Here is a 25900-nt window from a genome sequence, read left to right as displayed (position 1 = left end):
CCTTCTACTGACACACCAACGCTTGTAGTGTATCGCACAGTACCTTCTACTGCTGCACCAGCCCTCGTAATGTACCATACAGTACGTTCTACTGCTGCACCACCCCTGGTAGTGTACCATACAGTACCTTCTACTGCTGCACCACCCCTTGTAGTGTATCACATAGTACCTTCTACTGCTGCACCACCCCTTGTAGTGTATCATACAGTACCTTCTACTGACACACCAACGCTTGTAGTGTATCATACAGTACCTTCTACTGCTGCACCACCCCTGGTAGTGTACCATACAGTACCTTCTACTGCTGCACCACCCCTGGTAGTGTACCATACAGTACCTTCTACTGCTGCACCACCCCTTGTAGTGTATCATACAGTACCTTCTACTGCTGCACCACCCCTTGTAGTGTATCATACAGTACCTTCTACTGCTGCACCACCCCTCGTAGTGTATCATACAGTACCTTCTACTGCTGCACCACCCCTGGTAGTGTACCATACAGTACCTTCTACTGCTGCACCACCCCTTGTAGTGTATCATACAGTACCTTCTACTGCTGCACCACCCCTCGTAGTGTATCATACAGTACCTTCTACTGACACACCAACGCTTGTAGTGTATCATACAGTACCTTCTACTGCTGCACCACCCCTGGTAGTGTACCATACAGTACCTTCTACTGCTGCACCACCCCTTGTAGTATATCATACAGTACCTTCTACTGCTGCACCACCCCTTGTAGTGTATCATACAGTACCTTCTACTGACACACCAACGCTTGTAGTGTATCGCACAGTACCTTCTACTGCTGCACCAGCCCTCGTAATGTACCATACAGTACCTTCTACTGCTGCACCACCCCTGGTAGTGTATCGCACAGTACCTTCTACTGCTGCACCACCCCTCGTAGTGTATCATACAGTACCTTCTACTGCTGCACCACCCCTGGTAGTGTATAGCACAGTACCTTATACTGCTGCACCACCCCTCGTAGTGTACCATACAGTACCTTCTACTGCTGCACCACCCCTCGTAGTGTATCATACAGTACCTTCTACTGCTGCACCACCCCTCGTAGTGTATCATACAGTACCTTCTACTGCTGCACCATCCCTTGTAATGTATCATACAGTACCTTCTACTGCTGCACCACCCCTCGTAGTGTATCATACAGTACCTTCTACTGCTGCACCATCCCTCGTAGTGTATCATACAGTACCTTCTACTGCTGCACCATCCCTTGTAGTGTATCACATAGTACCTTCTGCTGCACCACCCCTCGTAGTGTATCATACAGTACCTTCTACTGCTGCACCACCCCTCGTAATGTATCATACAGTACCTTCTACTGCTGCACCACCCCTCGTAGTGTACCATACAGTACCTTCTACTGCTGCACCATCCCTCGTAATGTATCATACAGTACCTTCTACTGCTGCACCACCCCTCGTAGTGTATCATACAGTACCTTCTACTGCTGCACCATCCCTTGTAGTGTATCATACAGTACCTTCTACTGCTGCACCATCCCTCGTAGTGTATCACATAGTACCTTCTGCTGCTGCACCACCCCTCGTAGTGTATCACATAGTACCTTCTACTGCTGCACCATCCCTCGTAATGTATCATACAGTACCTTCTACTGCTGCACCACCCCTCGTAGTGTATTATACAGTACCTTCTACTGCTGCACCACCCCTCGTAGTGTACCATACAGTACCTTCTACTGCTGCACCACCCCTTGTAGTGTCTCACACAGTACCTTCTACTGCTGCACCACCCCTTGTAGTGTCTCACACAGTACCTTCTACTGCTGCACCACCCCTCGTAGTGTACCATACAGTACCTTCTACTGCTGCACCATCCCTCGTAATTTATCATACAGTACCTTCTACTGCTGCACCACCCCTCGTAGTGTCTCACACAGTACCTTCTACTGCTGCACCACCCCTCGTAGTGTCTCACACAGTACCTTCTACTGCTGCACCACCCCTTGTAGTGTATCATACAGTACCTTCTACTGCTGCACCATCCCTCGTAATGTATCATACAGTACCTTCTACTGCTGCACCATCCCTCGTAATGTATCATACAGTACCTTCTACTGCTGCACCACCCCTCGTAGTGTACCATACAGTACCTTCTACTGCTGCACCACCCCTCGTAGTGTATCATACAGTACCTTCTACTGCTGCACCATCCCTCGTAGTGTATCATACAGTACCTTCTACTGCTGCACCATCCCTCGTAGTGTATCATACAGTACCTTCTACTGCTGCACCATCCCTTGTAGTGTATCACATAGTACCTTCTGCTGCTGCACCACTCCTCGTAGTGTATCACATAGTACCTTCTACTGCTGCACCATCCCTCGTAATGTATCATACAGTACCTTCTACTGCTGCACCACCCCTCGTAGTGTATTATACAGTACCTTCTACTGCTGCACCACCCCTCGTAGTGTACCATACAGTACCTTCTACTGCTGCACCACCCCTTGTAGTGTCTCACACAGTACCTTCTACTGCTGCACCACCCCTCGTAGTGTCTCACACAGTACCTTCTACTGCTGCACCACCCCTCGTAGTGTACCATACAGTACCTTCTACTGCTGCACCATCCCTCGTAATTTATCATACAGTACCTTCTACTGCTGCACCACCCCTCGTAGTGTATCATACAGTACCTTCTACTGCTGCACCACCCCTTGTAGTGTACCATACAGTACCTTCTACTGCTGCACCATCCCTCGTAGTGTATCATACAGTACCTTCTACTGCTGCACCACCCCTCGTAGTGTATCATACAGTACCTTCTACTGCTGCACCACCCCTCGTAATGTATCATACAGTACCTTCTACTGCTGCACCATCCCTCGTAATGTATCATACAGTACCTTCTACTGCTGCACCACCCCTTGTAGTATATCATACAGTACCTTCTACTGCTGCACCATCCCTCGTAGTGTATCATACAGTACCTTCTACTGCTGCACCACCCCTTGTAGTGTACCATACAGTACCTTCTACTGCTGCACCATCCCTCGTAGTGTATCATACAGTACCTTATACTGCTGCACCACCCCTTGTAGTGTATCATACAGTACCTTCTACTGCTGCACCATCCCTCGTAATGTATCATACAGTACCTTCTACTGCTGCACCATCCCTTGTAGTGTATCACATAGTACCTTCTGCTGCACCACCCCTCGTAGTGTATCATACAGTACCTTCTACTGCTGCACCACCCCTTGTAGTGTATCATACAGTACCTTCTACTGCTGCACCATCCCTCGTAATGTATCATACAGTACCTTCTACTGCTGCACCATCCCTCGTAATGTATCATACAGTACCTTCTACTGCTGCACCATCCCTCGTAATGTATCATACAGTACCTTCTACTGCTGCACCACCCCTCGTAGTGTACCATACAGTACCTTCTACTGCTGCACCACCCCTCGTAGTGTATCATACAGTACCTTCTACTGCTGCACCATCCCTCGTAGTGTATCATACAGTACCTTCTACTGCTGCACCATCCCTTGTAGTGTATCACATAGTACCTTCTGCTGCACCACCCCTCGTAGTGTATCATACAGTACCTTCTACTGCTGCACCACCCCTCGTAATGTATCATACAGTACCTTCTACTGCTGCACCACCCCTCGTAGTGTACCATACAGTACCTTCTACTGCTGCACCATCCCTCGTAATGTATCATACAGTACCTTCTACTGCTGCACCACCCCTCGTAGTGTATCATACAGTACCTTCTACTGCTGCACCATCCCTCGTAGTGTATCATACAGTACCTTCTACTGCTGCACCATCCCTTGTAGTGTATCACATAGTACCTTCTGCTGCTGCACCACCCCTCGTAGTGTATCACATAGTACCTTCTACTGCTGCACCATCCCTCGTAATGTATCATACAGTACCTTCTACTGCTGCACCACCCCTCGTAGTGTATCATACAGTACCTTCTACTGCTGCACCACCCCTCGTAGTGTATCATACAGTACCTTATACTGCTGCACCACCCCTTGTAGTGTATCATACAGTACCTTCTACTGCTGCACCATCCCTCGTAATGTATCATACAGTACCTTCTACTGCTGCACCACCCCTCGTAGTGTCTCACACAGTACCTTCTACTGCTGTACCATCCCTCGTAGTGTATCATACAGTACCTTCTACTGCTGCACCACCCCTCGTAGTGTCTCACACAGTACCTTCTACTGCTGCACCACCCCTTGTAGTGTATCATACAGTACCTTCTACTGCTGCACCATCCCTCGTAATGTATCATACAGTACCTTCTACTGCTGCACCATCCCTCGTAATGTATCATACAGTACCTTCTACTGCTGCACCACCCCTGGTAGTGTACCATACAGTACCTTCTACTGCTGCACCACCCCTCGTAGTGTATCATACAGTACCTTCTACTGCTGCACCATCCCTCGTAGTGTATCATACAGTACCTTCTACTGCTGCACCATCCCTTGTAGTGTATCACATAGTACCTTCTGCTGCACCACCCCTCGTAGTGTATCATACAGTACCTTCTACTGCTGCACCACCCCTCGTAATGTATCATACAGTACCTTCTACTGCTGCACCACCCCTCGTAGTGTACCATACAGTACCTTCTACTGCTGCACCATCCCTCGTAATGTATCATACAGTACCTTCTACTGCTGCACCACCCCTCGTAGTGTATCATACAGTACCTTCTACTGCTGCACCATCCCTCGTAGTGTATCATACAGTACCTTCTACTGCTGCACCATCCCTTGTAGTGTATCACATAGTACCTTCTGCTGCTGCACCACCCCTCGTAGTGTATCACATAGTACCTTCTACTGCTGCACCATCCCTCGTAATGTATCATACAGTACCTTCTACTGCTGCACCACCCCTCGTAGTGTATCATACAGTACCTTCTACTGCTGCACCACCCCTCGTAGTGTATCACATAGTACCTTCCACTGCTGCACCACCCCTCGTAGTGTATCATACAGTACCTTCTACTGCTGCACCACCCCTGGTAGTGTATCGCACAGTACCTTATACTGCTGCACCACCCCTCGTAGTGTATCATACAGTACCTTCTACTGCTGCACCACCCCTCGTAGTGTATCATACAGTACCTTCTACTGCTGCACCACCCCTCGTAGTGTCTCACACAGTACCTTCTACTGCTGCACCACCCCTCGTAGTGTACCATACAGTACCTTCTACTGCTGCACCATCCCTCGTAATTTATCATACAGTACCTTCTACTGCTGCACCACCCCTCGTAGTGTATCATACAGTACCTTCTACTGCTGCACCACCCCTTGTAGTGTATCATACAGTACCTTCTACTGCTGCACCATCCCTCGTAGTGTATCATACAGTACCTTCTACTGCTGCACCACCCCTCGTAATGTATCATACAGTACCTTCTACTGCTGCACCACCCCTCGTAGTATATCATACAGTACCTTCTACTGTTGCACCATCCCTCGTAATGTATCATACAGTACCTTCTACTGCTGCACCACCCCTTGTAGTATATCATACAGTACCTTCTACTGCTGCACCATCCCTCGTAGTGTATCATACAGTACCTTCTACTGCTGCACCACCCCTTGTAGTGTACCATACAGTACCTTCTACTGCTGCACCATCCCTCGTAGTGTATCATACAGTACCTTATACTGCTGCACCACCCCTTGTAGTGTATCATACAGTACCTTCTACTGCTGCACCATCCCTCGTAATGTATCATACAGTACCTTCTACTGCTGTACCACCCCTCGTAGTGTCTCACACAGTACCTTCTACTGCTGTACCATCCCTCGTAGTGTATCATACAGTACCTTCTACTGCTGCACCACCCCTCGTAGTGTCTCACACAGTACCTTCTACTGCTGCACCACCCCTCGTAGTGTACCATACAGTACCTTCTACTGCTGCACCATCCCTCGTAGTGTATCATACAGTACCTTCTACTGCTGCACCACCCCTCGTAATGTATCATACAGTACCTTCTACTGCTGCACCATCCCTCGTAATGTATCATACAGTACCTTCTACTGCTGCACCACCCCTCGTAGTGTATCATACAGTACCTTCTACTGCTGCACCATCCCTCGTAGTGTATCATACAGTATCTTCTACTGCTGCACCATCCCTCGTAATGTATCATACAGTACCTTCTACTGCTGCACCATCCCTTGTAGTGTATCACATAGTACCTTCTGCTGCACCACCCCTCGTAGTGTATCATACAGTACCTTCTACTGCTGCACCATCCCTCGTAATGTATCATACAGTACCTTCTACTGCTGCACCACCCCTCGTAGTGTATCATACAGTACCTTCTACTGCTGCACCATCCCTCGTAGTGTATCATACAGTACCTTCTACTGCTGCACCATCCCTTGTAGTGTATCACATAGTACCTTCTGCTGCACCATCCCTCGTAATGTATCACACAGTACCTTCTACTGCTGCACCAAAACTTGTAGTATATTACACAGTACCTTCTATTAACACAGCACCTCTCATAGTGTATCACGCAGTACCTTCTATTGATGCACCACCTTCATACAGTGCATCATACGGCATCTTCTACCGATGCACCATATCTTGCCGTGTATCATGTTATACCTTCTATTGCCACACCACCACTTGCAGTGTACCACATAGTGCCCAAATAATATCGTCCCAAGTTTCCCATATATACCGTATATATTTTAGTCAATACATTTTTCACTATAGGGCATTAACACATGAAGCTCTGGAAACAGCACGTCTTCAAGGAAAGAGGTGTCCTTTTGGTAGGGACAATTGACGCATATTGGGAGACTGCAGAAATCAAACACCTAAGGCGGCTCATGCCTGATAATATTTCTATATACAGGGGACTGGGTGAATGGTGACACGAGGCAGGAAATGAGGATATCAAGTATATGGAGCAATGGGGCACAAATATGTGAGCGTGCGCTCCAGTCCGAATCATAGATAACCCCATCTATTAGGGTGTAGTGGTTGCTGCAGGCAAAATGAGCTGTTGACGGCACCTGTGACAACCAGCTGTCACGGTGGCTTTCATATTAAAGGGATTGTCTGTGATAAAACACCGGTATACGACGCATCATGCCAATATATAGCCCTATAAGCCTTCTCCAGTCTTATTACAATCCCAAATTCCAATTAGAGCTGGAGATATGAAAGATGACCTGAAAGAACACTGAGACGAAGCTTTTCTGAAACACGTGATCCCGACCCGGACATCTACACATCCGCTATAATCCGCGCTTCCACCATAGTTAGCAGGCAGAAGGATCTAATAATCGATGCTCCGTAAATATCACAACTTCTCATTAACCCTTTCACATACGAGAAAGGGAATTTAAATACTTAAGGAAACAAACAAAGGCAGCGAGTGACTTACTAGCCGCCTTTCTTTCCCCTTCTGTAGACAATCTCCTGTTGTCATGTCTGAATGGCGCTCAAACAATGAATACAGTACACAGATCACTAAAGGTCTCGTCTGAAATGGACATTTTTCCAACAGTGGTAAAATGCGTACAGTAAAACATATGATTACGGTATTTATGTGTCCATTAAAGCGTCCGCAGAAAGCAGAGTGTGGCTAGCCGACCATTTGCAGGCTATTTAGATTTGCGCCAATTTCATGTCAATCATAACCACAGGACAATGGAGTCGGGAACAGCAGAAAACAAGGTTTCGTACACGTTGTGTATCTTTCTGGAGGGGGTGCGGAGGAGAAAACATGTACGCCGCTACTCATGGACAGCACAAGCTGGGCCGCTATATACGCTCTTGTTTATGATGCGTTATGTTACTATATTCTGCCTGGAGGCAATGAAACAAGCAAACACCATCTTATAAACCAATCACCGTGTACCTCGGTCATGCCCAATGAACAGCCATCTCCATGGGCCGCGGGGTGCAAGCGTCAATGGTTAAATAAAGGAAAGCCATAGAAGAAATCCAGAAAATTATTGGGAAATGGGAATTCTTTGGGCACCGCCAATCTTAAAAAGAACTATCAAGTTGATTTGAGACACTACCCATGCACAGGTCCTTATAGACTAAGGGTTTAATGTCCCAAAATACCACATTTTAAAACCATTCTTGCCTGCATTTAAAAAAAACCGAACAAACCTTTATGCTTGCCTAGCGCGGAGTCTCAGTGGACTCCTATTGGGTTCTCCTGGCACCTGCACAATTTTCTGGTGAAGCTGGGAAAATAGGCCCCAGCTCTGCTGCGCATGTGCATAAGGTCCGGCTCATGCGCATTGAAGCAGAGTTAAATTCCCCAGTTCGCTTTGCAACACTAAACCCCCCCAGTCCGTAAGGAATTAGTTATCAATTTATTCATGCTTTTCCAAGAGTAATAATAGAGGTACAAAGCAAAGGTGTATCTTAAAATTGGTATGTAATAAGGAATACAGCCAATTACTGAGGGACAGTTCACACAGCCATGTCCGGGTCAGGTAAGAGAGTCCAGGAATTTTAGGTGAAACAAACCTAAAACAGACATTTCACTTCTCAAACTGAAGCGGGCCACAATGGCTGGTGAGGCGCAGGTCCCTGTTAGTTTGCAACAAAGGACATTAGAACAGAAACTGCACTGATCACGCCAGCCTTGCATTGTCCGTGTAGTTTCCGTGGCTAGAAAAACTGAAGGACCTGTAATGAGTAGTGCGGCATTTGGTTGGCACTCCATGCCGGTGAGGCCCCGGTGTGACAACAGATTGACTGGTGAGGCCAGAGTCAAAAAAGTTTGAGCAACCCTTCTCTATTACGTCTGCGTCTGCCTTTACTGAACACTTCAAAAAGAAGTTAAAAAAAAAAACAAAAGACGACCGCACAACACTTTGACATATCACAATATTTCACTTTTATGGGAGAAACCTGACAGATTCGTGTCTAATCTACCCATGGAGGATGAAGCTGAAGCTTTGAGAAGTTGCCTCTCAGGTTAACCCAGGGGCTTGACTTAACATTTTGCAACTTCCCAATTAAACATAGCTAAGAGCAAACAAATTGCCGAGGTTTTTATTTTTCAGATTGTGTTTCAGACCATGTTTAGTAAGAAGGATCCCCCGACGCCCTGTCTGAGATCTGGTGGTGAAACTTAAGACAAACTGGAAGATTACAAAGCAGAATTTCTCCGCGGCTCCTAATTAGGACAACTAGAAAGACTTGTAGGGAAGTCAATTACTGCCGAGAGAAGGAAGAAAAAGGCTACAAGTGAAATCCCCCTTTTTCAGCAGGAATTAATTTGGGGCCGGCAAACATGGCCACGAAATTTCTTTGTAGTTTATAAAAAACAAATCAGCACCAAAGGGCCAAGAAAAGAAATCTACACACAATCTTACAGTCCAACAAGACAACACACATTGCAATGCCATTATAACACGAAAAACCGGTGGCACAATTAAAGATATTCTTACCTGCGAGGACATACAGAATTATCCTACAATAAAGGCTAAATTCCTATTATATTCCATGCCCAGATTTGTGGATGGGCCATGAAAGGTCATCATCGTGAAATAACATTATTTAAGGGACTCTGTCAGGTCCATCCAAAATACCTCCCAAACCATCTCCTCCACCAACTCAAGCTCTTTAAGTAGCCTCCTCTGCACGGATTCCGAAAAAGTTGAAATTTTTTCTCTAGTCCCCACCGTTCCTGAGTAAACAGTGCTGTTAGTTTTGGTGCCCGATATGTTATCTAGACTCTAAAGTCAAGTGGGTGGTGCCAGGCAGGAGCAGGCAAGGGGGCGTGACTCAGGGCTTCTCCACTGTCTGATTATGATTGGAGTTCTGAGTCACAACCCCTACCTGACACCACCCACTTAGTATTAGACAGTCTGGTTAGCATATCAGGCATTGAAAAAAACTGCACTTATTGCTTGGGAATGGTAGAGGGTAGATAAAAATCTGCAACAGCAACAGAATCAGTGGATGCAAAAAACTGAAGTTGGTAGAGGTGAGGAAAGGTCCGCTTTAAAGATTGCAAAGATATGGCATCAAACCAATGAAGCAATGCAGAGATAACCAATACACAGACAGAGGGTAAACATGTCCATAATGGCTGATTCCAGAGGAGAGGCAACTGTCTGTAGTCATATCTGGTAAACTATGCTTGGCCTCAATGCACTTGCAGGTTGATTTACATATCCTTCCTGCATTGCTTCATTGGTTTGTGGCCACAATTGTATGTTTCTACTCCAATTAAGGGCCTCTACATGGCGCACTTACTGGTTTGGAAGGAGTTTTAGTGTGGTGACATTTCCCGACAGCTTTGCTGTGTAGACTGGGACAGTGTTAGCAGAGGCAGGTGATTTTCACAATGATAGAATCCCTTTAATGACAGCTCTGCTGTACTGCTGAAGACCTGATAAGCCAGGATACTAAAGGTGGACATACACATAAGTGTTAAGTTGATCAAATTAAATAAAATGATGACCTGATGTGCAAAAATTATCACTGATGATTGTAACGCTTACCATGGACTAAAACATATACATGGTCGCTTCGGTGGAGCGACCGTTTACCAGATGATAGTTACTTAACAATTGCTCCTTAATCTAATCATGCAAAGAGTAGTTTGTCCACAGCCACTGCAATCAATTATTTTTGTGTGTATCGATGCAAGAATCCGCCCTCCGGACAGGGCATTAAGACAGTATTCACAATAAGAAAGCCTATCTAATGTGCATTGCCTGCTTTACACTAGAGCCAGAAATAAGGCTTCCCTTTATAGGGAGATAAAACTGCCATAAAGCCACACACACTCTGCTGTATGGTTACAACACTAATGTAAATGTGCTGAACTATCCTATACAGTACATAAGTAAGCTGAGGACAACCAACATAAAGACTTTCATATATAAAATACTTTATTTTATCTCCATTAAAAATTCTGTATACCAGTTCCCTAGTTACAAAAATTACATTGCACGACCCATAACATAATTTGGAAAACTATCAAGATATCGATGACGGACAACACAAAGTTAAAATTTGAAACCTTAAGATTTCATTGTAAAGGACGCATTGATTCTTGTCTGGTGCCTACCTGTCTACAGGTGGAGGCTTGGAGTTCCTCGGTTTCTTTACTTGGGCATATAATGCTTCCATTTGCTTGCTGTCTCGTGGACTTTGGGGTCGGCTGTTCATATTTAGGGTACCACTGCTTGCAACTGTGTCGTAATGGCCTGTGCTGGCATAAGAGGGATCTTCTGGACCTCCGTAGTTCTTGGAGTATTCTTGGATCTCAGCATAGTCCTTTTCTCTGGCTTGTCTCTCGCGAAGCTCACGTGTCTTTGCCTGAATCCTGTAGAGAGAGAGAACAAAAATACTGGGAACTTTGCATAGAAATCATATTTGGTGTAGAAATAAGGCAGAAAAGGTGACATAGGGAGTAAAGCTGGCCATAAACTTTACATTGATGTTAGCCAAGCCTACCGATTGTGGTGTCACTAGCTGACTACAGTGTGGGTTTGTGTGTGACTCTGTATAACTTCAGTGTGAGTAGACGTATGCCTATTACTACAGTGTGGGTTCAAGTATGACACTATTACTACAGCGTGGGTATTACTACAGCATGGGTAGATGTATGACACTGTATTACTACAGCGTGGGTTCATGTATAACAGTGTATTACTACAGCATGGGTAGATGTATGACACTGTTTTACTACAGCGTGGGTTCAAGTATGACACTGTATTACCACAGTATGGGTAGATGTATGACACTTATTACAGCGTGGGTACATGTAGAATACTGTATTATTGCAGCGTGGGTTCAAGTATGAGTGTATTACAACAGCATGGGTTCAAATATGACACTATTACTACATAGTGAGTTCATGAATAACACCATTACTACAACATGGGTTCATGTATGTCACTGAATTACTACAGAGTGGGTATTACTACAGCGTGGGTTTATGTATGACACTATTACTACAACATGGGTTCATGTATGACACTATTACTACAACATAGGTTCATGTATGACAGTATAACTACAACATGGGTTCATGTATGTCACTGTATTACTACAGTGTGGGTAGATGTATGACACTATTACTACAGCGTGGGTTCATGTATGACAGTATAACTACAACATGGGTTCATGTATGACACTGTATTACTACAGTGTGGGTAGATGTATGACACTATTACTACAGCGTGGGTTCATGTATGACAGTATAACTACAACATGGGTTCATGTATGTCACTGTATTACTACAGTGTGGGTAGATGTATGACACTATTACTACAGTGTGGGATCATGTATGACTCTTACCGCAGCATTGGTTCATGCATGACTGTATTACTACATCGTGGGTTCATGTATAACATTGTATTACTACAGCGTTGGATCACGTAGGACTCTGTATTACTACAGTGTTGGATCACGTAGGACTCTGTATTGCAGATGATCCATCACCAAAGATGTTCTAAATGTCATCTTATACAGTAACCTGAACATAATACCGTCTCAAAATTGTAGCAAAATTGTAACAAATTTTAATTAACCAGTCATTCATGAGAGGGAAACTTGTCCTATGCAGCTTTTTTGGAAATCTTTCATAGAATGACGAAGTGTCCCCTGAAGTGGGCTACGGGAACAGTATGAAGGCTTTGGGCACATTTTCCCATCATGTATTTGTGGCTGAAGAAATGAGCAGGAGAAAAAGGTTTCTTGCGCTCCTGCTAAGCCGCTGTTCCAGACACACTACTTACTGTAAGCTATGCATTTTAAATGCACACATACGCCTTCAAAAGAAAGTTGAGAAATGTCAAGCCTGACGGATAGTGATTACACAATATACACAGGTGCCAGTCTGATGGACCATTACAGTGTGCTGCAGGGCTGCCGCCTCTCCAGAAAGCCCTGACAATTAGGTAGAGCTGCTGAGGAAGCAGGCTCACATATTCAGCGCGCCACTCCGAGCAGACGATATTTTGACAGCCTTCTCTCTGCACTTCCACATCTCACTGCACATTTCAATCCACCGCAAAACTATAAGGCAACATTTACATTGGTGGGAGGAGGGAGCTTATAAAAAAAGAGAAAGATCCAATTCAATAGTAATAAGAACTGCAAAGCTAGAAAATAATGTATTTATCTCAAACTAAACTGTGGTGACAGACCCATCATGTACGAAAACAAGACTGATGAGGCATGGGGCGAGCAATACAATGAAAGACTCCCCACTGGAAGGTCTACGCTGGATCTGGGTCTTGGCTCACATCTATTCACTGAACATAGAAATTATAATGCGGGGCGTTTTTATTAACTCCTGGTAGAATATTAAAACGGAGCAGACAAAGTAAACCTTTCCGTTCTACAAGACTCCCAACTAATACTGGGCGCTACTCAACTCCCAATTTATATTGGGCATTACACCATTCCCACCTGATATTGGGCGCTACATGGCTTCCAACTTGCCACACTGGATATTGAGACTGTCCATTAATAAAGCTGGTGATACACTCGAGAAGACTTTTACCTGAACACTAGTTTGGCCAACAGCTATCTCACCTGACCACCTCAAACACATGCACACTAAGGGTGTACACCATGCATACATGCAACTGCCTTGACCCTCATCGCTTTAGACATCTGCTGCCAAGGAAGATTTGGGAGACCCCCCTACACACTGGGTGACCAGAAACAATTGAAATCAGCAGCTTTGGCTGATGATCACCTTTCAAATCTGAATGTCCTCATCCATGTCGCTAGGTCAGGATCCATACAACTTCCATATTATATGAAATTATATAGAGAGATACTCAAAATTCCATGGCAGCGGCAACCACAAATGGACAGAAAATATATCACAACATTCTCCAGGTGGATATTATTTAAGGTAAGAATATGTCCGTCACATGGTGCAAGCACTGGAAACCATAGAATGGCAAATGGATTCTTTAAACCTCAATAATACAGAATTACGGGAAGATTCCCGCACCCTACAACCTCCTACACACATCTCAAAGAAGACAAAACTGCTGCTGGAGAGAGGCCCTCACCTCAAGATAGTAACCCAGCCTAGATACTGGTAATAGAAAGCAACCTCTCCAATGTCGGGCGGAGATTCCCTGGGCCCATCCACCAACAATCCGTAGGAAACAATACTCTATAAATGTGGTCTTCTGCTAGAACATTATTGTGTTAGAACCCAGGCCCAAGAAAAGGTCCTCTGGTACTATGGTGGGCTAGTCATACACTGGACCTCTCCATGGAGGACACACAGAAACTGGCTGAGAACTTCTTCCCTATTGTTTTAGGAATTGATAGGGATGTCAGCACCAGGACCCTTCAAATGAAAACTTCTTATAAAACACTAACATGCCAAACGTTTTCTGAAACTGGAGTTACATTTTAAGGTGAACAATCAAAACTGGTGAACAATTTCCTTCCAATACCATCAAATTCTGAAAGATTCAGAGAAGACATCAAATTACGGAAATCTAATGCCCTCCAACATACGGGGAAGGTTCACAATGCGACAGTACATACAATGAGAAGATCCATGTGTCATCCTTTTGCAAGCGCCATCTGCACCAAATACTTTTTATTACCAAGGTTTTATAGTCACTTTGAAAAAGTAAAATCCTCTTAGCTGACTGATCTAATGCAGTAAAACCGGGGCGAAAGTGCACTCTCAGGCCTTCCAAGACAGAGCTGGGCCAAAGGGTCAAGAGGCTGACATAATGGGGAAGACAAGAGTATCAGATAAGGGAATACGGGCTTCAGAATTAGCACCGCTATATACTGGAAGGGTAGGTTTAGTATTGTACAGGACACACGGCAGCTGGCATCTGCCACTCCGAGGGATACAAAAACAGCAGACAATAGTGAATTTCTGGAACATTCACAGTAAAGAAGAAGCCATAGACCTTAAATTACTATTACATTGGATTCTTGTAATTTACAATGTCCAACTCTCCCATTAAAGGGGTTTTCAAGCCATATAAAATTGGGATCAATTGGTTGCAAATGGGCTAAAAATAAATAAAATTGCTTATTTCATCTCAAGTATCCAATTCAACGTCAACCCCCACCCCACTAACAGTAATACAGACCATGTACCCCCATATGGTGCCCCTGGAGGACCTAGGATTCTCTTCTAGATGTCTAGATACTTCATGTGCTATGACATGCCAAGATTGGATACATGCAAAAACAGATAGAGTGCAGGACCGTGGCATATATAGAACAACTTTTTGAGACCACATCCTCTATCCAGACTTGATTTCATTGGAACAGTTTTCGGTTCTACCTACATTATGTAATATAAATGATACCTATATTGTGCATATTAGACAACTTCTTTGAGAAGACCACCCACTAGAAAGCCACTTCCAATTTTGGGTGTTTTTTTTTTTTTTTAAAGAGGGATCACTGTAGGGTCACATTTGTGTACCAAAGGCCAGATGCACACAGTCGAGTTTGCAGTTCGAGGCAGAGGGAACCCCGATGCCATATTGATAACAGAGCATTTTGTATCCTCTTCTGCAACATCGGAATGGAATCCCCCATTGAAGACAATGGGGGACAGAAGCCACACAGATGTCATCCAAGTGCAAATCGCTATCCCCCTCGTGTCCATGCAGCCTAACAGAGTTCTTAGTTAAGCAGATTTGGGCCACCCAAAGTTTTCACTCCCTTTTGCATGCACTTTATATGCGTTCCTCAGATTTCCAGTATGTTTAGATTTCCTAAAACAGTCCAAAACCCCGCTGGCAGGTTACCTGGCTCCTCCTAAAGCCGCCATACGTTACACATCTCTGGGATATAAATCAGTTTGCAAAATCCCCAAGTGATTGAAATAATCTGGTTGAATACCTAGAGCTGTGTAATGTGTCAGACTGTAGATAAATCATTATAATAGCTGGTTATATACTTGTATAGTATGATCCCAATATCCATATAAAAGAGTGCAGGCTCTGCAAGACTGAACAGGTTAAGACTTATAGGAGGACACGAGAGTCCTGATGTAAGGGACCATGTTCTTCATCAGTACAAAACATACTGCAAAGTAGTCACAGTGCTGGACATCTCACAAAATTGTATAAATTGTTACTCAAAAGAGGAGCTTTCCGTAAAGTCAAAGAGTAGGCAATACATTTGGATTCTGAGAAAACCCCTTTAAGGAATGTAAGGAAGAAAAACGAGGAACTCCAAACTTCGAGATAAAGTTTGTTCTCAAATGGAGGAGATTCACTCATCAAAATGTATTGGAATTATGATGACGAAAATCTGTCGCACATGCTGTGTGTTTCACTTATTGTGTATTTGTCTTGATTTTGAGGGTGGCTAAGGAGAAGGGGTGTAGCTTGCAGTGAAAGGGGGCTTGGCTTAAAACGTGGTATGGTGGCCCCGAGTTGGGCACAAAACTCTGGTGTTAAGTAAAGCAACTAATAGGTGGAATGGACTTGTACCAGCCCGAAACATTTATTATAATTTGTATCAAAAATCTACTATGACCGACTACTGCTGCATGGACCACAAAAATGAACGCCAACTTCAATGAATCAGCCCAAAAGAGTCTGCAATCTTTATTTTCAATTCCAATTGTATTCTGAAGCCGCTTCCACTTCCTCAATGGTCCAAAAGAATTACCGTATACACACGAGCATAAGCCGAATTTTATCAGAACAGTTTTTGTGCTTAAAAAGCCCCCCTCAGCTTATACTCGAGTCAAGCAAAAAAAAAAAAACCAATATGTATATGTATATATATATATATATATATATATATATATATATATATATATATATATATTTTTTTTTTTTGGGGGGGGGGGGGTCTATGACCAGTCGCAACAGTAATGTATAGAATCTCCCATAAAATAGTAAGAAAAGAAAAAGATTTAAAAGAATATAATACAAAATAAGATAAATAAAAGTTGTAAATCCCTCCTTTCCCTAGAATACATATAAAAGTAGAAAATGACTGTGAAACACAAACACATTAGGTATCCCTGTGTCTGACAGTGCCCGGTCTACTGAATATAGGGGATCTGCAGTGCTCCTGTTCCGTCGGGAAGGGGTTAATAGGAGCACTGCAGATCCCCTATATTCAGCCAGGCTGAATTCCAAGTGGGGGGAGGGGGCACCCAAAAACTCCGACCATTTTAATTTTTGAAATTTTCCAATAGCTGCTGCATTTCCCCCCTCGGCTTATACTAGAGTCAATAAGTTTTTGGTTGTAAAAATAGGGGCCTCGGCTTATATTCGGATCGGCTTATAGTCGAGTATATACGGTACATGCTTCACCCATACAGAAATATAAAAGTAAGCAGGTGCAAAAATAATAAAACCTAAACATGCCATATATATATATATATATATATATATATATATATATATATATACACAGTCCTATGAAAAAGTTTGGGCACCCCTATTAATCTTAATCATTTTTAGTTCTAAATATTTTGGTGTTTATAACAGCCATTTCAGTTTGATATATCTAATAACTGATGGACACAGTAATATTTCAGGATTGAAATGAGGTTTATTGTACTAACAGAAAATGTGCAATATGCATTAAACCAAAATTTGACCGGTGCAAAAGTATGGGCACCTCAACAGAAAAGTGACATTAATATTTAGTACATCCTCCTTTTGCAAAGATAACAGCCTCTAGTCGCTTCCTGTAGCTTTTAATCAGTTCCTGGATCCTGGATAAAGGTATTTTGGACAAACAATTCAAGTTCAGTTAAGTTAGATGGTGGCCGAGCATGGACAGCCCGCTTCAAATCATCCCACAGATGTTCAATGATATTCAGGTCTGGGGACTGGGATGGCCATTCCAGAACATTGTCATTGTTCCTCTGCATGAATGCCTGAGGATTTGGAACGGTGTTTTGGATCATTGTCTTGCTGAAATATCCATCCCCGGCGTAACTTCAACTTCGTCACTGATTCTTGAACATTATTCTCAAGAATCTGCTGATACTGAGTGGAATCCATGCGACTCTCAACTTTAACAAGATTCCCGATGCCGGCATTGGCCACACAGCCCCAAAGCATGATGGAACCTCCACCAAATTTTACAGTGGGTAGCAAGTGTTTTTCTTGGAATGCTGTTTCTTTTTGGACGCCATGCATAACGCCTTTTTTTTTTATAACCAAACAACTCAATTTTTGTTTCCAAATGAAGCTGCCTTGTCCAAATGTGCTTTTTCATACCTCAGGCAACTCTATTTGTGGCGTACGTGCAGAAACGGCTTCTTTCTCATCACTCTCCCATACAGCTTCTATTTGTGCAAAGTGCGCTGTATAGTTGACCGATGCACAGTGACACCATCTGCAGCAAGATGATGCTGCAGCTCTTTGGAGGTAGTCTGTGGATTGTCCTTGACTGTTCTCACCATTCTTCTTCTCTGCCTTTCTGATATTTTTCTTGGCCTGCCACTTCTGGGCTTAACAAGAACTGTCCCTGTGGTCTTCCATTTCCTTACTATGTTCCTCACAGTGGAAACTGACAGGTTAAATCTCTGAGACAACTTTTTGTATCCTTCCCCTGAACAACTATGTTGAACAATCTTTGTTTTCAGATCATTTGAGAGTTGTTTTGAGTAGCCCATGATGCCACTCTTCAGAGGAGATTCAAATAGGAGATCAACTTGCAATTGGCCACCTTAAATACCTTTTCTTATGATTGGATACATCTGGCTATGAAGTTCAAAGCTCACTGAGGTTACAAAACCAATTTTGTGCTTCAGTAAGTCAGTAAAAAGTAGTTAGGGGAATTCAAATCAATAAAATGATAAGGGTGCCCATACTTTTGCACCGGTCAAATTTTGGTTTAATGCATATTGCACATTTTCTGTTAGTACAATAAACCTCATTTCAATCCTGAAATATTACTGTGTCCATCAGTTATTAGATATATCAAACTGAAATGGCTGTTGCAAACACCAAAATATTTAGAACAAAAAATGATTAAGATTAATAGGGGTGCCCAAACTTTTTCATAGGACTGTAATATATATATATATATATATATATATATATATATATATATACACACACACACACACGTGTTGATAGGTAACAGAGTATCTTTGTAATACAGATCTGATCTTCATAGAGAGGAAACTAAAAATTTTCCGACCTTCTGTGGGGTCCATAAAAACGATCCCATTACCTCTTCCACTGGACACTTGAGAAATAAAGCGTTTAGGAAAATATTTAGGTCAAAAAAATGAAACATTTGCTTTCCGGTATAAAAATATTATGGTCTTATGGGGAGCTTTATATATACACCAAAAAGAGTGCCCTGCTGTTCAACTCTCCTGTAGCTGATGGTTTAAGCGTTCCAGATGGCTGCTGCAGAAAGATGACACCGCTGTATTCTCCGGTGGTGACCGGCGCGCCGTCAAGTGGCTTTTTTTTCAGGAGCTAAAAAAAGGGAAAAGGCTAAAATCCTGAAAACTTAGATTTAATGGTGACCGATTATTTGTGGAAAAAATAAAAACAGGGATCACGTATGAAAAAGGTTTTGGATGCCATATCTCTTTGGAGAAAGATTCCAAAAATTTTTTCGCAGCAGTGTGTTTATTTTACATGACTGCGCCCGGAGTCCGTTTGGACATTCCGTCCCCGAATCAGCTTGAAAAATGCAGGTAACCGCAGGTAAGCGGATTGTATTTCCATTTTTCAGGTCCAAAATGTGGGTGAACATAGCGTTATACTGTATATCCCAAAAGTATTAGAATACTAGAATCAGTTCATGAATTTTTTGTTTGTTTGTTTTTGCAGGAGAAAAAAAAAAAAACGGTCACTTTTAGCTCCAGCTATTAGAAGGCTGTAATCCTTAGGCCAAGGTCATACATAGCGGAAATGCAGCTTTTTTTTTTTTTTTTTTTTTTGCAGATTTTGTTGCGGCTTCATCGATGAGGTTATAGTCACGTGGAATGTACATAAATTTGCAATGGAATAAAAAAAAAAAAAAATCAGATACAGATTTGCTGAGAACTCTTTCACAAGATTTTTTTTTTTTAAAAGGTTTGCGTCACGTTTTGCAACACACAGGATGAAATCTGTATTATCAGCTCACAACAGAAAATGAACTGCAAGTCAATTTATGTTTAGAATTTTTTGGGCTGTACATGCAGTGAGCTATACTACATTCACGTCCTTTGAGTCTGCACAGGGAACCGAAAGATGGAAACCCTGTACTCTTAAAAAGAGGCTACATGTGGATATCCGCAGATCCCATAGAGTAGAGGTAAGGAACCTTCGGCGCTCCAGCTGCTGTGAAACTACAACTCCCATCATGCTCCATTCACTTCCATGGGAGTTTCAAGAACAGCAAAGCAAGTATGAATGCTGGGAGTTGTAGTTTTGCAACAGCTGGAGAGCCGTAGGTTCCCGACCTCTGCCATAGACTGTTCGTATGAGACGTTAAGCTGACCACAATAAGACACAGACCATAGAAAGTTCCTGCAGTCACCACTGAGGTCACCACTAAAGAAAATCTAGAAAACTCTAATAAATTTGTATCTATAATTTACAAAATTGTTTAACTTTTGTCTGAAAATTTGAAATATTGAAACCCCGGCCTACTGAATCACTTTTATATTATAGTCAGAAACCTCCTTTAAAATTAAAATAAAATGCTCAGAGGTCATTTATCTGAAAGTACTAAACTCTGCCCGAAAAAAATCAAGAACTAAGGGAAAAAAGCCAATGATAACCAGCCCGTCAACCTCTGATAAAAGTGGAAATCTTGTTAGTATAAACATGACCCGCACCGCAGGCGTTGGCATGCAGCATTTTTGTTGTGGCCAAAAGAAAAAAAAAAAAAAAAATTTTTTTTTCTCTCATCCCAAACAAAAAGATCCGACCGCGAAAAAGGTAAAAAAAAAAAAAAAAAAAAAAAAAAAGACAAAAATGTAAAAGTCATAAATATGATGGGATGCCATAATAGGGCTAATTCCTTCCCCGCTGTCACTAAACCCACATTAGCGGTCTCTTTTCGGCTTGACACAAATTAATGATTTTAATTCTAGACACTTGTCACCGCGCTCACTAGCCTTTCTTCTAATTAAAATGGATGAAGCTCCGCCATCAAGAAACGGCACAGTTCATTTTTTTTCCAGCGCTGCTTGTTACATTTCTATTCATTAGAGAACAGCTCCTAGCACCCACGGAGCAGGACACGACGAGGAAACGCGCGCTGCCAGCTGACATATGGGGAAAGTCGTCTTTCCCCAGGGGTGTTGTACAATGGAGGCCCCTGGGAATGTTCAGCGCTAGATCATTTTAATTACTGCGTCGTACAAATGGATTCATTACAACACACTGTGATTAGGAATTGGCCTCTTCTCGTCTCAGTGCCAGAGGCCAGGAAGACATTTCGCAGCAACGTCGAACACACCCCTTTAATAACTACGTCTCACATTAGTCCTGAATGGAAATAACAATAGACTGTCACCGTGCAATCGCAGCGAGACAACCTGGATAAAGGGCAAATGGTTAAATGCTATTTTGCTGTACAGCTGGGAGCGGCGATAAGAACGTACATGTGGGGACCCCGTGTCCCCCTCTTCCTATATAACCTCTGTCTGCAGATGTAAAACCACAACCTACCTTGCCAAAACAAATAGCCATTGTTAAATTTAGTCTTGTGAAAGCCAAATATCATACAAGTACTAGCGACGACCTAGACTACACTGGGCCTGTAAGACAATAGGGACGGCTAGTGTTGGGATATTAGTGGGATTTTGTATCTTGTATCTGCTAAACTGGTGTCAGTCAAACTGCTAGGACAGGGAGCAAACGTGCTGGGCCTATACTGTAGCTGGAGACAGGCTTTATACCATCTGTTCATGTTGGAAATATAAAGCTGAGACTTGTAGAGAACTCGCTGCAATCCCTGGAAACATACACGTCATACAAGGTCAGCTGATGGATCCTGATGGGAAAGCTAAGGCGTTGGGATACATATGGGAAGAATGAAGACAGAGTCTCTTCGCGAGTTCACATATACAAGCGGCATCAAGTTTAATGCCGTTTTCTTGTGCGACTTTAATAACAATGTGGAAACCCTCCTGCAACTTTTACAGAAACAGACATCTGTTTATTAGCCGTTTTCATACCATTATATCCAGTACATACTGAACAGCGGGCTGACACATGGGGATATGAACACATAAGCATAGAGCCTGATAAATGTATGGTACGATATCATAGCAGAAACAACGAGGGACCAATGTATCCGAGTCACATGGCAAAGTGCAGAGGAGCAGGTTTTCCAGAACTTTAATAATGAAGACCTAAACTTAGAATAGAACATCAATATCAGGTCAGTGGGGTCCGACACAGATCAGCTGTTTGAAAACCTAGACACTCCATACTGTCCAGTCTCTAGTGGCTGTGCATGGTACTACAGGTAGCATTAACAGGAAAGAACTGCAGTGAAGTTTACAGAGATTTGTACGCTGCAGCGGTGGCGCTGGGAAATGTGGCCTCTTTCCCATTCACTTGAATAGGAGCAGGGCTGTTCCCGGCCGTATACTATGGCTTCTGGCAGTTCCATCAGCTGACCGATCGGTCATGGATGTTGGACCCTGACTGATCTGATACCGATAATCTATCACGTGGAATGAAAAAGGCTTAGATCTTGGACAAATTGACTCAAAACACTGTTTTAATGCTGCCTACAATGCAAGTGATGATGCGTTCATGAGACTGGATGCTACTTGATAATAAAAAGCACAAATCACTAGACAATGCAGCCTAAATGTTTTCATATTAGGAACAGTCCTATAAAGATTTAAGGGGGTGGTGCACAAGTCTGGGACTGATGTCCTAGCCCAGAGGTTAGGTTCTCAGCTCTCCCATGGGGCATAACCTCTGAGGATGAGATGGGGCAAGTATGCCAGGCAGTGTACCAAACAGCCCAAGACCAGGACTGGAGTCTTCAATCTTTAAAGGAGAACTTTTATTACCTCCATCAAGTCCAACTCTCTGCATCCTTAAATAAACACTGCTCTGCTGATTCTTGCACAGTTGGAATTTTTATTCTATCCCTCACCATCCCTGAGCAATCCTTTCTGTTAGTTTCAGCACATCTATGCTCTGTAATATAGAGTAGGCGGGGCTGGTCTGGAGCAGGTAGTCTGGGACCGCCTACCTGAGAGTACAAAGCATGACAGTACTTAAACTAACAGTAATGATTGCTCAGGAACGATGGAAGATAGAAGAAAAATTCCAACTGTGCCAGAATCAGTGAAAGGATGTAAAGAGTAAGAGGCGGTGAGAGGTGCTTTTTAAAAGTAGAGAACTCCTTTAAGAGTTCTGGACGATCTGAGACTATCAGTGCTGAGATTTCGCTCCATTTAGAGCCTCCCTGGCTCTAAATAATAAATACGGCTACATGAACAAGCCCTTTTATCCAATCAATGCTAGCCAGCACTATCATGAATCTGTTTGCCCTGTCTTGACTCAATAAGAGCTGATATTAAGGGCGTGTAGGCCGAAGCCACTTGTAAGAATGTCATTATTACGACGAGGAGGGGGCTTTCTTGATAAAATTTTTTAGACTTAATTGATTTCCATTCTAATGGACCATATGCTTTTTCTGCGGCCCCCACAGGATTTTTGTTTGATGCGGCTGCACACTGTAAATTCATTATTGCCAGCCCGTTTCCCAGAAGTATTACATCATTAAAGAAATAAGGCTTGGCGGAGAAGGAAAATATGTATTAAATGGACAATCCTAAATGAACTTCATAACAGCAGGAACCAAGTAACCCATGGACAATAGATGAGGGGGGCTTTTCACGGTGTAAATGAAGCAGTAAGATGGAGGGGTCTACAAGCCGGGGGACACAGAATGGCTTTTTTCTCCGCAATTAAAATCAAATTAAATATAACTTTACTTTGGCAACGATACACCCCGGACGTCGCACAAGGCCGGTACGGCTAATTGAGCAGGAATACCAGTGGGTTTATTAACACTTCCTGATTTCAATGAGCTTCGGCCCCACTTGGCAGGGACGGTGTTAACACAAAGCCGGTTTTACAGGGGCTGCTTGACTGTAATCTGTATGGAGTTATTTATGGCAGCAAAGCCGGAGGATTGTCATCAGGATACCAATCTATCCGTGCAGAGATCCCTCCCCGAGAGTCTAAAACTATGTAATGGGAAAACAAAAAATCTTATTACAATATAACGGAGTTCTCGGAATACAGAACATTCCGACCCCGGCGCATTCAACAAGTGCTAATAAGTATGAAGTCTTATTACATGGGCTTATAAGGGGGGGCATCACATGACACGAGACTGAGCGCCATGTACAGTATTGTATGAGGTTCCATGAAATTGTCAGTCGCCCCATGGAGTTTCCAAAACTACTAAATAAGGATTTGCTGGCACGTAGTGGGGGTGGGGGGTATGTAGACATGACAGGTTGTATCTAATCCTGTACAATTATGTATAATAATGTCCAGCAACAAAATAAAATGACCATTGATACAGTAACTATGTGTTTTTTAGGCTTAATAATCAATGACCTATCCTTAGAATAGGTGATCAATTACAGATTGGCAGGGGTCCGACATCTGGGCTGATCAGCTGGTAGTGTTCAGATGAGCTCTGCAGCCTCTTCACTACTTAGCAAGCACAGCGCCTTACATTGCATAGTGGTTGTGCTTGGTATCACAGCTCAGACCATTCACAATAATGAGACTAAGCTGCAAACAGGCCAAGGGACCGCTAAATTTGATCTGCGGAGGTCCTGGATATTACAAAAGGAGTTGAGCAGATTGGGTTACATATGCTCATCCCAGGCATAGGAGTCCAGTGGGCGGTGTTACTGATGACTTGTAGTTTGTGTCCGCCCACTGGACTCCTAACCTCAGAATGTGCAGAGATTTCTATATACATAGGACAAGTTCTACTGAATCTTTTTCCACAAACCTATATATCGATCTGCTCAGCTCCTCCTGCTCGATTATATGTTGTCCATACATTTTATACTACATTTTCATGGTGACGGGTTCACTTTAAGAGTTACGACATGTAACCTACTTCCCATTGCTATACCCGTAGCAGGATCCACATAGAATTTCTACATTTGCCTCTAGAGTTTAGACATCCAGGTAAGTATTGGGCACCAAAAGGTAAAGGTCAGCCAAACCAGATCAATTTGCCCAACAGATGAGAGAAAACGTTAAGATTCAGCATTCCTAATCCTTTGTATTCATGGGAGATCCATTCACCATTCAGACAACTTGCATGCTCACCCGAGCATGCGTATGTGTATAGGAGATCGGGAGGAATAGCTGTCATATATATATATATGAAGGGGTCTGGTTACCTAAATTAGTGCTTAAAGAGCACATAAAATAAGCAAAAAAAAAAAAAAAAATACTTACAAGTTCAAAAATGTTAATACTTTTGTTTACATGCAACAATACCAGTGACGTGAGAATGCAGGACATGTCTATTGTTAATATATACTGTACCATGCTTACATTTACACTACAGTTCTATCAGCTCTCATGCAGCCATATACAGACAGTGTAATATCGCAGCGAGAATTAGTATATAATCCATACAAAAACATGGTGGGGCTCTCTACTCCCATCTGCTGCTCACACGTGGTACTGCAGTCTACCAGACGGTCACTGCTCCTGAGACTAACCATGAAAGTGCTGAGGCATGCACAGGCTAGGCTTGTAAATGGGACAAAATGCAGAAATGGTTAAAATATACAAATAAGGGGAAAAACAAGTCTGCGGCAAACACGGTGATATTTTAAAAGTCGTGTAGGGTTATTCTATAAAGGTTATGTCAATAGCTTTCGGTGTGACACAAGGCGGGCA

The 25900-nt window shown here is 43.1% G+C and overlaps 1 protein-coding gene across 12 annotated transcripts in view; it reads right to left on the bottom strand.

The window, feature by feature from the left end:
- The window catches only part of PARD3 (par-3 family cell polarity regulator), a 441643-nt gene that overhangs the window by 103525 nt on the left and 312218 nt on the right, over positions 1–25900 (bottom strand). For all 12 annotated transcript variants that reach the window (XM_075271584.1, XM_075271589.1, XM_075271591.1 and 9 more), the window contains one exon: positions 11113–11370. In XM_075271584.1, the coding sequence (XP_075127685.1) occupies positions 11113–11370 (258 nt within the window). The remainder of the gene's footprint in view (positions 1–11112; positions 11371–25900) is intronic.

The sequence above is a fragment of the Leptodactylus fuscus genome, chromosome 4 (assembly GCF_031893055.1).
Source record: "Leptodactylus fuscus isolate aLepFus1 chromosome 4, aLepFus1.hap2, whole genome shotgun sequence".
NCBI lineage: Eukaryota > Metazoa > Chordata > Amphibia > Anura > Leptodactylidae > Leptodactylus > Leptodactylus fuscus.
Note: the sequence above shows the minus strand (reverse complement) of the source record. Positions and strands in the feature narration are given on the sequence as shown.